This window comes from Ochlerotatus camptorhynchus, unplaced genomic scaffold (assembly GCF_037179485.1).
Source record: "Ochlerotatus camptorhynchus isolate MF236.1 unplaced genomic scaffold, CSIRO-AGI_Acam_v1.1 ptg000656l, whole genome shotgun sequence".
In the NCBI taxonomy this organism is placed as follows: domain Eukaryota; kingdom Metazoa; phylum Arthropoda; class Insecta; order Diptera; family Culicidae; genus Ochlerotatus; species Ochlerotatus camptorhynchus.
In genome coordinates this window covers 5933-19500 of record NW_027041135.1, presented here as the reverse complement: position 1 = coordinate 19500, position 13568 = coordinate 5933, and the positions used below count along the sequence as shown (strand labels likewise).

The window sequence follows — 13568 nt, the reverse complement described above, 5'->3', positions numbered from 1 at the left end:
CAAAGCCAAGAAACGCGGATACTGGCGGTAATTCGTGGACGGATTATCGCGCGAAACATCGATGAATACGCTTTGGAACGCGACGCGAAGGATGCGTAACCGGTCTTCGAACAACGAGAGCGAGGAGTACTCAGATCGTTGGATTCTCAAGTTCGCGCGAAAAGTATGTCCTGATTCCGTGCCGGCACAGATGATTCCTCGCGAAACGACGAACTCGGTAGACGAGATCAGCCAGCCTTTTTCAATGCTGGAACTCTCACTCGCGCTCCTTTCGTGTGGCAATTCGGCTCCGGGGGCTGATAGAATCAAGTTCAACTTGTTGAAGAACCTCCCAGACGTCGCTAAGAGGCGCATGTTGAACTTGTTTTGTCAGTTCCTGGAGCTCAATATTGTTCCGGATGATTGGAGGCAAGTGAGAGTTATAGCCATTAAAAAGCCTGGAAAACCCGCTTCAGATCATAACTCGTATCGTCCCATCGCGATGTTATCGTGCATTCGAAAATTGTTGGAGAAAATGATCCTTTTTCGCTTGGACAAATGGGTTGAGACGAACCACCTACTCTCAGATACTCAATTTGGATTCCGTAGGGGCAAGGGAACGAACGACTGTCTCGCGTTGCTTTCCACAGAAATTCAGTTGGCTTTTGCAAAAAAAGAGCAAATGGCTTCTGTGTTCTTGGATATTAAGGGGGCTCTTGATTCAGTATCGGTTGAAGTCCTTTCAGACGAACTCCACGCATGTGGCCTTTCTCCATTAATTAATAACTTTTTGTACAATTTGCTGTCAGAGAAACATATGAGTTTTTCTCATGGAAACTCTACAGCTTCACGATTTAGTTACATGGGTCTCCCACAGGGCTCATGTTTAAGCCCCCTTTTGTATAATTTCTACGTCAGAGAAATTTTCAATTGTCTAAGTGACAACTGCACGTTGAGACAACTTGCAGATGACGGCGTAGTGTCTATGACAGGGCCCAAAGGGGTCGACCTGCAAGGACCCTTACAGGATACCTTAGATAATTTGTCTACTTGGGCTATTCAGCTAGGTATCGAATTCTCCACGGAGAAAACTGAGTTGGTCGTTTTTTCTAGGAAGCATAACCCAGCACAACCGAAGCTTCAACTTTTGGTAAGCCGATCACTCATACCATGTCTTTCAAATATCTCGGGGTCTGGTTCGATTCCAAATGCACCTGGAGATCCCACATACCTCTAATTTTCTTGAATTTGTAACCTTCATTCTTAACGCAATGGAGCTCTTTATACTGACTTCAGTAAAGCATTTGACCGAATCGACATACCATTATTACTCTTTAAATTGCAAAAAAATAGGAATGGAATCTAGGCTTCTGAATTGGCTCCAATCATACTTAACGCAACGCAAACAAATAGTTCGTTTTCAGAATAAACTTTCAGAACCTATTTCGGTCACCTCTGGGGTGCCCCAGGGCTCTCATTTAGGCCCAATTCTTTTTATTTTGTACGTAAACGACATTTCCTACATACTTAAAATAAAATAGAAGTTCTTATATATGCAGACGACATGAAGCTCTTCATGGAAATAAGTAATTCTAGCGACACAGAAGAATTCCAGAATGAAATCAACTTATTCAACACTTGGTGTAGTAAAAGTCTTCTCCAACTTAATGTAAAAAAATGCAACGCAATTGTATTTAGCAGAAAAGTAGAAACACCTCTTTTTGAAATATTTTTAGGCAACCAAAAAGTAGAAAAATGTAAAACTGTGAGGGACCTAGGTGTGATTCTAGACTCCAAACCAGTGTCTGTTTTTATCATTTACCATCACATGCAAGGAGTATCGCTTCGATGATTTCCGTTTGTTTTGAACATCTTCGTAGTTACGAAACGAGCGAAATGAACAAATGAGTTTATTATACATCAACGAATACGCGTTTGTTGATATTCACCAGTGCTCGATTATCAAACCCAAAATTGTGAAAATCAGAAGTGATCCTCAAAAGCAAAATAATCAACGACATTTTGGGCAAAATGATTATTTTGAATATTGTCGACCACACTGCCTAAATCATCGATATTATCATCAGTTCAGCTTGAGGCAATAATTTGCCGTCGACTTATGTCTATAAACCACGTTCTTCAGCGCTATATTTGTTTAAAATGAAAATAATAATTTTGCATTTGATCCTCAATATCATCCCGACCAAGATGAAGACGAATATCAATATTTACAACAACAGAGGCGATAATGAGAATCCAGCCACGAATGAAGAAAAACAAATGTTATTTTTGATACTCAGAGGTTGCCTAGATCAAGGGAATTTGTTTAGTAGTTGGTCTATCTGTTAAGGTTTTCTTCATTTTCAGCTAAATTGAGTGTAGAAGAAAGGATTTTTACCAGCACTGCTCCAAACTCACTTTTGTAGAACATTATAATATAATCATAACGGAAGCAAATAGTATGTTGGGCTTCATTAAGAAGTTCAGCTATAATTTTCAAGACCCATACACCATCAAAGTATTATATATAACATACGTAAGACCTATTCTGGAATACTGTAACCTGGTATGGAATCCGTACATTGCCAACGCATAGAATCCGTCCAAAAACAATTCCTTTTATATGCCGTTCGGAAATTGAATTGGACCGCATTTCCTCTTGTATCATATGAAGCACGCTGTATTTATGCTCATCAACTTATAAACACTCAAAGAACGCCGCGAATTTGCAATGCTTTTCTTCATCAATGACATTATTTCACATCGCATAGAATCATCAGAAATACTTTCACAATTAAACTTCTACACACCCTGTCGGCATCTAAGAACACGAAAATTATTCTCAGAAAAATCACACAGAACAAATTACGCAAAAAATGGCCCCTTCAATCAAATGATGCGACAGTATAATCTATACTGTGAAGTCATTAGCATCACTATGTCAAAAGAAGAAATTAAAACCAAACTAAAACATTATAGAAATAATGCATAGTATGTAAGTAAAACATTGTAACCATTGCATGTAGTCTACTTTGCTTGACGAAATAAATAAATAAATAACTAAATAATTGAGACGAAAATGCCAACTAAGGATCAATTTCCTTCGATCAATTACCGGAACGTGGTGGGGAGCCCATCCACAAGATCTTCTGACGTTGTACCCGACAACGATTTTATCGGTTTTAGAGTACGGTAGTTTTTGCTTCCAGTCGGCAGCTAAAACGCACATCATCAAGCTGGAACGGATCCAGTATCGTTGTGTTCGTATCGCGTTAGGATGCATGCACTCGACTCATACTATGAGTCTCGAAGTGCTGGCGGGCATGTTGCCACTATCCGTCCGTTTTTCAGAGTTATCTCTGAGGCTCCTCACCCGTTGCGAAGTAATGAACCCACTGGTGATCGAAAACTTTGAGAAGCTTCTGGAGCTAAATCCTCAAACATGTTTTATGACTTTGACTTTGACCTATATTTAACACAGGATGTCAGCCCTTCAAGAAATATTACCAATCGTGTAGTCTTCTCCGATTTCGGCAATTCAGTGAATTTTGATTTATCTAGATGATTGCTCCGTCATTATACTCTGCAAAGTTTGACCATGTTGATTCTGCAAGAACGTTTTTCACAGATGGATCTCTAATAGAGGAGTCCGCTGGTCTTGGTGTATTTAATGAATTTCATAGCGCCTCTCGAAAACTTGAAGCTCCTTGTTCTGTGTATGTGGCTGAACTGGCAGTAATTCACTACACTTCTTCCACACCACTGCTTTATTTTTACTGATAGTCTCAGTTCTGTCGAGGCTATCCGTTCTATTAGACCGGTAAAGCACTTCTCTTGAAAATACGAGAGCTGCTTAATGCTTTATCCGTTCGCTCTTTCATCATCACCTTCGCGTGGGTCCCTTCGCATTGCTCAATTTTGGGCATTGAGAAAGCGGATTCACTTACCAAGGTGGGCGCTATGGAAGGCGACATTTATGATCGACAAATCGCCTATTTATCGTCAGCAGTCACTCGTTAGCTGGCAACATCAACGGAGTGAAGGTAGCTTGGGACGATGGCTACATTCAATTATCCCTAAGGTGTCGAAGTTTGCATGGTTCAAAGGGTTGGACTTGGGTCGAGACTTCATACGCGTGATGTCTCGTCTCATGTCCAATGTATCACTACGCTTGCTGTGGACTGACAAGGCAAACCCAGGACACTATTCTGGCACACACCATTTGGATATGCAGTGAGTGTAAAACTACCGTCAACAACCGCTCGCTGAAGGAAATTTGCTCCAACGATGATGGTATCACGGCTATCGATGACCTCAAACAGCAGATGCACGAGCTGAATGGAAACGTCCAGTCATTGTCCGACACCGTGTCCGCTTATGTCAACAACTCGAAGTCTGGATTTCAAAAGTTTGATCGTCAACTAGAAGATACCAACAACAAAATTGAAATGTTCTTGGAGAAAGCCGGAATTGTGGAAGATGCAGCCAGTCACCAGAGAAAACAACAACATCAGAAACATCGAACCGGGGAAGCAACGTTCGCCGAGCAAGGGGCTGCGGATATCAATATCGAATGTCTGACTGCTCCACGTTTACTACCCGAGGAATCCACATCGCTGTTCTGGCTGTATCTCTCTGGGTTTCACTCACAAGTGTCCGTTGAGGATATCCAAAAAGTGGTGGAAGGCTGTTTGAATATGAGCGACACTGTGAAAGCGGTGAAATTGGTGCCCAAGGATAAGGACCTCTCTAGGGTAACGTTTATCTCCTTCAAAATTGGATTACCGCTCGATTTCAAAGACACTGCATTGCTACCCGAAACCTGGCCAAAAGGAATTCGATTTCGAGAGTTCGAGGATTATTCAAAAAACCGGCAATCATCATACATTCAATAACCACCTTACATGACGTACGACCACCGGGGGATAATGGGGGCCACCGGGCCCCCAGTCCAGTTAAGTTAATGTATTGTTCTATTTCACAAAAAACTAAAGGAATGTTGTTTCAGAATAGCCACACCCAGCGAGGTTCCGGGCTGACGTTCTACTACCAGAACGTTCGAGGGCTGCGTAGCAAAATCGAGGACTTCTTGACTGCCGTCTCTGCTTCTCCATACGACGTTGTAGTTCTGACCGAAACTTGGCTCGACGATGTTATTCCGTCCCGGATGCTGTTTGGTGACAACTTCGTGGTATACCGAGGTGACCGCACTGCACTTACTAGCAACAAGAAACGGTCCGGTGGAGCCCTCATCGCGGTTAGAAAAAACATCCCGTCGTCGGTTTTCCCGGTAAATGAGCATCAAATGGAGCATGCCTGGGTCAGTGTTTGTGCAGAAAATTGCAAGATAATTGTTGGTGCCCGGACAAATCTAGCGATGTGCAAGTTGTTAAGCGTCACACTGCCTGTTTGGACTATGTTACATCTACACTGAACACGGATGATATAATCTTTGTTTTCGGTGACTATAACATGCCAGGACTAAAATGGAGCAATTTGGCAGAGGCGTTTCTCACGGTTGACGTTAACAAATCGTGCATCACTCGATCAGGTGCAGCGTTGCTCGACGGTATTGTCGCGCACCCACTAAATCGGAACGCGCGTGTGAGACACGCGACGTGAGACTCACACCCGAATTAACTGTCATCACGAGATTTGTACCCATGACAGTTCGGTCATGATAAATATTATTTATTTATAATCTGCTTTCATTTGTAAATATATTTTTGTTTGTTCCCAGTTCATCACACAAAACGAGTTTGCTATTTGAAAATGTAGAGGAAATTACTATAGAACCAGAAGATTTTACGTTCAAGGTCGGTTTAAAATGGCCAATCCTATTATACACAACGTCCGGCGCCAGCATGCCAGTTGTAATACAGTGTATCATGCTCTTTATGGCCATTATTTCCTTGGCATTTCGAAGAGGAATTTAGCTACGATTTACGGAAAGGCAATTTCTACCATCTACCATTGGTTTGGACGATACGAACGTGATGGAGTGTTCAGAAGGAAACAACGTGAACGGATTTACAAAAAATTCTGTTTCGAAAAGATAGAATGGCTGGTGAATCTCTACCGGATTGAACCAATCCTGTTTCTCGATGAAGCCAAACAGAGATTTCAACACTATTTTCAAATTTCGATAAGCGTTTCGTCGATTTGTACCATCCTACATGAAGCCGGACTTAGCTGGAAAACTATTGAAAGGCGGGCAATGCAGATACGAGACGATGAGATAATTAGATTCGTTCAGGAATTGCTCGCAATTCGGTGGGATTTGTATAATTTAGTGTTTCTGGACGAAGTGTCATTCGATAACAAGGACATGTTACGCAGGAAGGGTTATGGGGTAATCGGACAAAAACTGATCCACCGAGGAGAATTTTCTAGAAAGCCTAGAGTTTCACTTCTATGTTTTCTTGGATTGGGTGGAATGCTGGATAGTTTTTGGACGGAAGGAACTTTTAACAGGCTTAAATTTTTTGACTGCTGCCGTAGGTTTGCGTTGAACGATAATCTCGTTCAAAACTATCCAGGAGTTCATTCAATCTGGATTCTAGATGGTGCACGCATCCACTGCGATCCACACATTATCCGTTACTTGAGATCTGTTGGTATCATCCCCATATTCCTACCTGCGTACTGTCCTTTTTTTAATCCCATTGAAATCATATTCGGGATAGTTAAGAAGCACCTTCGGAGATACCACCAACAAAATGCGTCAATACTTGGGGAAGTTTGTGAAGCCATGAATAATTTCAAAGTGTATCCGTGCCGCAATATTTTCGAAAATTGTGGGTACATGTCTGGGGGTGTATTTCTTCCGGAAAAGGGCTTAGCTCAGGACCCAAAATATATGGATTTTAATGTATTTCCCAGCTAACATTTCGAAGAAAACCATTAAAACTGTAATTCTGCTTGATTGAAACGTTTATTGTTCCATTTTTCTTAAAGCCGAAAAAACGAAATGAAAACAAAGATAACGATATCATTTTAATTCATACAACAAAAACGAACTAAAAAAAAAATTAAAGGGTTGTGTCCTAGACACGACCGCAGTATGCCGTAGAACCACACAAAATTGATGTTTTGACGTTGGATAACGTCTTTCGGCAACATACGGTGGTACAAAATTGAAAACAGTCATTTTGGATGCGTTACGAAAAATTAAAAGATATTGAACGATAATAACTCAACCGTCTCTCGATAGATTTACGAGATAATGGCATCAATCGATTGGAAATATTTCTAGCAATTTGCTGAATGTTTCAAAACTATTGATTTCATTCTGTAAACTATTGAAAAATGGTTAAAAGTAAACCATTGTCTAAAGATGGTGAAAATCGATTGATTTTTTTTATATTCTTATACTTTCTCCAACCGAGACATCAGATGCGAGTATCTGACACCTCTGATATTTTCTGTTCTACTATATAAGCGTCCAACAAGGTCGCCCGTTCCATCATTGTCAACAACATCAGCCCAACAAAACGGCCTTTTTCAGGGCCACCAAACTTTCGCAAAAGAGTTAGTAAGGAATATTCCTAAAATATAATATACACAATTAAGTACAACACATAACAGACGTTATCCAACGCCAACCCTGCGGTCGTATCTAGTATACAACCCTTCCAACTTTTTCATGCATTTTTGACTATTATACTCTACCTTAAAATTTTCAAGTATTTCGGTTATGGTTGACTCAAAACAATTTACACATTTTCTTGACAAATATCCATGTGAAATTCCACATGATTTTCATTTGACCACACATAAACAGAATCCACTCAGAAGTACACACAAAGATGAATACTAAGATGAAACTGTCGGAAGAAAAACTTTCTATTTTAGTGTCCTCTTTCACGGTTCCTTTCATCCAATGAATACCCCCCGTATTGTGGTTTTGCTGCCCCTTTGGTAGAGATGAAATCTCGCCTAACTTTTCAAAAGGTCCTATCTAACATTTCACTCTTTTCGAGAAAAACGAGGTTGAAGATTGACAAAATCTTTTTTGATACTATTTTAAACCAAATCAACTTTTGACATTTTTAAGACCTTTAATAGTGAAATGCGATAGTAAAATTGAAATTGAAATTATAATCTACCCGTTTCATACATTTTTTTTTCTATGAAAACGTGAAAAATGTTACAGAGGACATTTTGCTCTTGTCAGGTGTACATTGGACATGTTATATAGGACGTTTTGTTATAATCACAGTTACATAGGTCATTTATGTTTTCCACATTATTTGTTTGTTTTTAAGCATTATGAGTGCATAATTTAAGTTATACGAGTTAAACGAACAATATGAGTATTGGACAATGCATCAACTTTTTTTTAACGATATATCGCAACACTGCCCACAGATTGTTTTTGTCGATCGTTGGTGGTCGCGTGAGCTGCTTTTTATTTGATAACAGTGTTATTTTAGGGGCTGTTCACTAACTACGTAGACAGCTTTTCGGTATGACTGACCCCCCCCCCCCCCCCCATGCGTAGACAATTGTCCATATAAAAAATTTAAAATTGTATGGGCCGTGGATAATTGTCATTGATAATTGGTTAGGAGGGGTTGTTGAGGGGTGGGGAGATTGTTGTGAAGGGGGAGGGGGAGAGGTTGTTGTGAAAGGAGGAGGGGGTTTACATCATTACATTTCCTCATTGTGGTCACGCCGTGATCCACCTTTAGCCGCTGATTTGGTCCTACTTACTGCAAGACCAAGTGCCACGCCGTCCGAAGCGACAATGAGCAAACGCATGACAGCAGCGCTGTTTTATATCTTTTTCGGTTCAGAACCTGATAGGATTTCCCGCAGTTTTTTATGAATGGGGCGGAGCAGAAAGTTTCTTTTGTGCAGAATATGTAAAATAGGATGGACTTTGGATGTTAATATAATTGCATATATAGAGGCACCAGATATGTTTAACAGTCAGTTGTTGGTAATTCATCGAGTGTATGTCTCCTATTAAGCAATATTTTTTTTTTTGAAAATGTTGGCTCTGCATGTATAAAATTAATTGTTTATACATTATTAGGGTTTGCTTAAAATTTATTTCCCGAAAAAAAAATGATCGTCAAAGTCCATGTCTTTTTCGGGTTATTGTTGAGGGGGAGGGGAAGGGGGTTGTTAAGCGGGAGGGGGTTTTACATGCACGTTTTTTCAAGTCTCATCCCTTATTGTGGTGGACACGCCGTGATCCACCTTTAGCCGCTGACCGAGTCCTGCTTGATGCAGGACCTAGTGCCACGCCGTCCGAAGTGGTAATGAGCAGAGGCAGTTAGTTTAGTTTAAATGATCTTTATTTCAGTTTAACTTGGACGATTACCATATAAATTTTTTTTACTAAGTGATTTAATTGCTTTCTTCATCTTTAGGTATGGGCAAAATTCAAAATTTGTTTTACAGAATTAGTCCTAGACTTAGTACACGGTCGACCACCTTGGTGGGATTGGTTTGTTTTGTTTTTAGAATTTGAAGAGAAACTACTTAATACTACTATTGACAGCTTAAAACTAACCTACTCTACTATATACACTTAACCTACTATGTACAAATTGCTTATTAAAGCATGTTCAGAAAGATTGCATTTTTGAATAAATTTAGTTGTCATATCATCAATTTTGGAATCTACTTTGGGAATTTCTGCCTCTTGATGGAGGTCTGCTATTCTTGTGTCGAATGGACGATCTAGGATCATCCTCAACACTCTATTCTGTGCAACCTGGATTTTGTTCCTGTGGGTCTGAGCGCACGATTCCCACACCGGGGCGGCATAGAAGATCGCGGGGGCTATGATCTGTTTGTAAACAGCCAGTTTGTTTTGCCTTGAGAGGCGGGATCTGCGGCAAATGAGCGGATACAAACACCTAACCAAGGCGGAGCACTTAACTAGGGTTTTCTCTATGTGCGAGCGGAACAGGAGCTTCTCATCGAACAACATCCCGAGATAAGTAACATCAGTGGACCACTCGACCCTTGTACCATCCATTATTACGGTACAGGAGGGAGACGGTTTAAGTTTTGGTGATTGTCTGTGAAGGAACATGATCGCTTGGGTTTTCGAGGCGTTGATTTTGATTTTCCACGTGGTGGCATAATCAGTAAAGGTGTCAAGGCATCGTTGGAGCTTGTTCGTAATTTCACGAGGCATCCTACCCTTGACGGCTATCGCGGTGTCATCTGCGAACAGAAAGAACACGCAACCGTCTCCTAGAGGAGGGATGTCCGACGTGTAGATGCTGTAAAGCAGTGGTCCCAGCAGACTCCCTTGCGGAACACCTGCTGGGATCGGAAATTGTCCCGAAAGGGAACTATTCAACGACACCCTGAACGACCTTTGCTGGAGATAGTTACGGGTGATTTTCACAAGGTATGGTGGAATGTTGGAGTTACAAAGCTTGTATATAAGTCCGTCGTGCCAGACATTGTCAAACGCCTTTTCGACGTCTAACAAGGCCATGGCTGTGGACTTGGATACAGCTTTGTTACTTCGGATGTTATTCATCACCCGCACTAGCTGATGATTGGTGGAATGCCCCTTGCGGAACCCGAACTGTTCCGGAAGAAGAATGTCATGTTCCTCCACAAACTTGTTTAGTCGGCTGAGGATCAATTTTTCGAACAGCTTGCTCAGCGCTGAGAGCAGGCTAATCGGTCTGTAGCTTGACGGTAGTGAAGGGTCTTTCCCAGGTTTGCGGATCGGGATGATTTTTGCCACCTTCCAGATGCTTGGAAAGTAGTGCAGCTCCAAGCATCTGTTGAGGATGGCAGCCAGCAGCGAGTGGACCCTCGGGCTGAGATTTTTCAACGCTAGGTTGAATATTCCGTCAAACCCGGGAGCCTTCATGTTTTTACTATATTTCAGCGCTGAGCAAATTTGTTCCTCTATAATCCGTTCTTCTGGAGGTACGGCACAAGGGGAGGTATCTAACGTCTGGACGCACTGCACAACCTGGTTCTCGAGTGGACTTGGGATTGTAGAGCCAAGCAAATGCGACTGGGCAATGTGCTCCCCAATTGCATTGGCCTTCTCTTCGTTGGTGATAAGCCGTTCGTCATTGACTCTAAGTGGTGGAATGGGCTTGGGGTGAGACTTCAGCACCTTGGCAACCTTCCAGAATGGTCTGGAACGGTCGTCCAGGTTCTGAACGAGCCGCCCAAAACTCTCGTTCCGGATTGAGATCATTCTGGAAGCGATCTGCCGATTCAGATCGACCATTTCGCATTTACACTGCAGATCCCCAGTCCGCTGAAACTGGCGTCTACGAACATTTCTGAGCCGAATCAAGAGTTTGGTGTGGGAATCAATTGCTTGAAACTTACCCCTCACAGGAACTCGTCGAACGCACTCTTCGTCATGAGCAGAGGCATGAGAGCAGCGCTGATTTATATCTTTTCAGGTTCAAGCAGAATGATGTGCAACCAAGTGGTATTCGTTTGTGATGACTGGGTTTGGGAAAAAGGCTAATTTCATGAAATCAGTGAAAAAATTATCATTTGTATATTTTCAATAGTTTAATTACAGAAAAATTGGAAAAATATTTATTTCAACAGGTTCGTAAAGTAATATCCTATCGATTGGCGTATTTGGATTTTAATTTCATCTATAAATGACAAAGTTACAAGCGTTCAAAACCTAACACTCCTTCACCACACATATTTTTTGATTTGCACCCCAGTATAGTCGACAAAGACGTAGTTCTACGTCAAAAGACTTAACAAAAATGCCTTTCTCTACGTATTACTACTACGCATGATCGATATCAGTGCAATCCATGACTTTCTCTGCCAAGGGGTGACTCAAGCTTGATTTTTCCGGTTGGGTGGCAGATTCCATCGCACTGAAAAGCTCTGACTCAGTATGACCCCGAAAAGTCATGGCCTCCAGTTTTTGCATTACTCCTTGGAGAATTGAAATTCCGAGAGAAACTTCGGTCTTCACATCATCTAGTTCACGACACCAGGCACTATTCGATGTCCGAGCTACAACCATTCCTCGGTGAAGTGATTGTAAACGAGCTGCTTCAGACACAGCAGCCCATCGAAAATACTTCGAAAGCTCGATAGGCGGGGATTCCGCTTTCTTCAAATCCTCCTGCTTATGAGCTGGCGAAGAATTTATTGTATTGGCCCATAGTAGCCATGAGCTCTGATGGCCCTCGAGGTGGCAATGACTTCGGCGTAGCTCATCAGCCAACGCAGCATCATCCCTTGTTGAATGGGCACCCGCTCGGTCAGGATTTTGTGGCGCCAATATTTTTTTTGTTACCTGCTGGTACTGCCCGGCTGTTTCCACCCTCGATGAATAGGCATAGACAAATATTTTGACACATTTGTCTCGCCAGTTCGTCAGCAGCCGTGGTGTCAGAAGACTAACTGCATACAGTTTTCTCTTCACATCGTCTTGCAGAGTTACAAACTCATGCATGTCTTCGATGGTTGGTTCAGTTTTCTCCACCCAACTGGGAACGTCATTCTCGAACGTGACTTGTCGATCCATTAAGTTTTTGGCTTGAACCCAAATTGATTCCAGAATTTCGTTCACTGAATTACCATTCACAAAAGCTCTGTTTGTTTCTTTTGGGCGTTGCTGGCTGCGATACAGTCGACGGCAGAATATTCCAGTGAATGAAAAAACATATTCTTCACCAGATTTTTCCTCTACTTCACCGTTGGAATCATCGCCCTCCTCGACATCGTCATTCATATGCCACAATCCCAGCTGGTCGTAAGGAAGCTCAAGGTTGTAGATTCCCGTATTCTCTTCAGTCATCATCAGTGGATCTGGGTCGTTCTCTTCTTCCTCGTCCAAATGTTCTTCGCTCTCATAGGAACTGAAAAATCCAAATCTTGATTAAGCAATAAGCAATCAAAACTAAATCTAAATAAAAACGCTCACTCCTCCATTTCCGAATCCATTGTTGGAGTTTTTTCACATTACACGTAGATATTCTCGGATATTTCTAGTATAACGATCCACCATAACGATGAATAATTGTGAGAAACGAAAATAATAACAAATGCACGTAAAGTTGTTTTAACTCATTTTGAAATCAAAAATAACCTATTACCCTATTACTCACCATAATATTGAACTATATTAGAAAAGACTTGGGAAATGAGAATTTTTATGCAGAACTTGAATTTTATCAAATAGGTAAGTAAATAAAATCAGGGAAACTTGTTTACCATTGCAAAAAACAGGTTCAATGATTATTTGAGCGGTTGGAATAGTTACGTTTTTTTTTGCCTTTTACACACTATTGGCATGTTTTTTTTTTGCGTGCTTGTCGCGAGTGAGATGGTTGAGTTCTGAACAGTTCCCGGTTTTTGATTTTCAATCGAACAGACAATATAAACTCCAGTAATATGCGGCAAATAAATGGCTTTGCTAATCGCCACGGCAACATATTGGACCTATCGTTTGTCAGTGAAACACTTGACGGTGCCTTTTCCATTGACAGTGTAGACGACCCGCTCGTTGCTATCGATGTTTGCCATCCCCCGTTCGTAGTCACCTTGAATGACAGCTTTTCCATGCGTTTCGAAAATGACGACTTCGACTACCAGGCCTACAACTTTGC

General features: G+C 41.4%; 2 protein-coding genes across 2 annotated transcripts; one reads left to right on the top strand and one right to left on the bottom strand.

Moving 5' to 3' along the window:
- Positions 1-5806: 5806 nt before the first annotated feature.
- On the top strand, positions 5807-6865 carry LOC135714503 (uncharacterized). The gene has a single exon (XM_065237875.1). The coding sequence runs from the start codon at positions 5807-5809 to the stop codon at positions 6863-6865; it is 1059 nt and encodes a 352-aa protein (XP_065093947.1).
- Positions 6866-11731: 4866 nt separating this feature from the next.
- On the bottom strand, positions 11732-13242 carry LOC135714504 (uncharacterized). The gene is made up of 2 exons (XM_065237876.1): positions 12884-13242; positions 11732-12818 (listed from the first exon to the last, which is right to left on the bottom strand). The coding sequence occupies exons 1-2, from the start codon at positions 12901-12903 to the stop codon at positions 11732-11734; spliced, it is 1107 nt and encodes a 368-aa protein (XP_065093948.1). The 5' UTR covers positions 12904-13242.
- Between the last annotated feature and the right edge of the window lie 326 nt (positions 13243-13568).

Bases quoted from the DNA above. Each gene is read 5' to 3' on its own strand.
- LOC135714503 (XM_065237875.1), top strand. From the start codon at position 5,807: ATGGCCAATCCTATTATACACAACGTCCGGCGCCAGCATGCCAGTTGT.
- LOC135714504 (XM_065237876.1), bottom strand. From the start codon at position 12,903: ATGGATTCGGAAATGGAGGA. The intron at 12,819-12,883 runs GTGAGCGTTTTT...TGGATTTTTCAG, and splicing joins ATGGATTCGGAAATGGAGGA to TTCCTATGAGAGCGAAGAAC.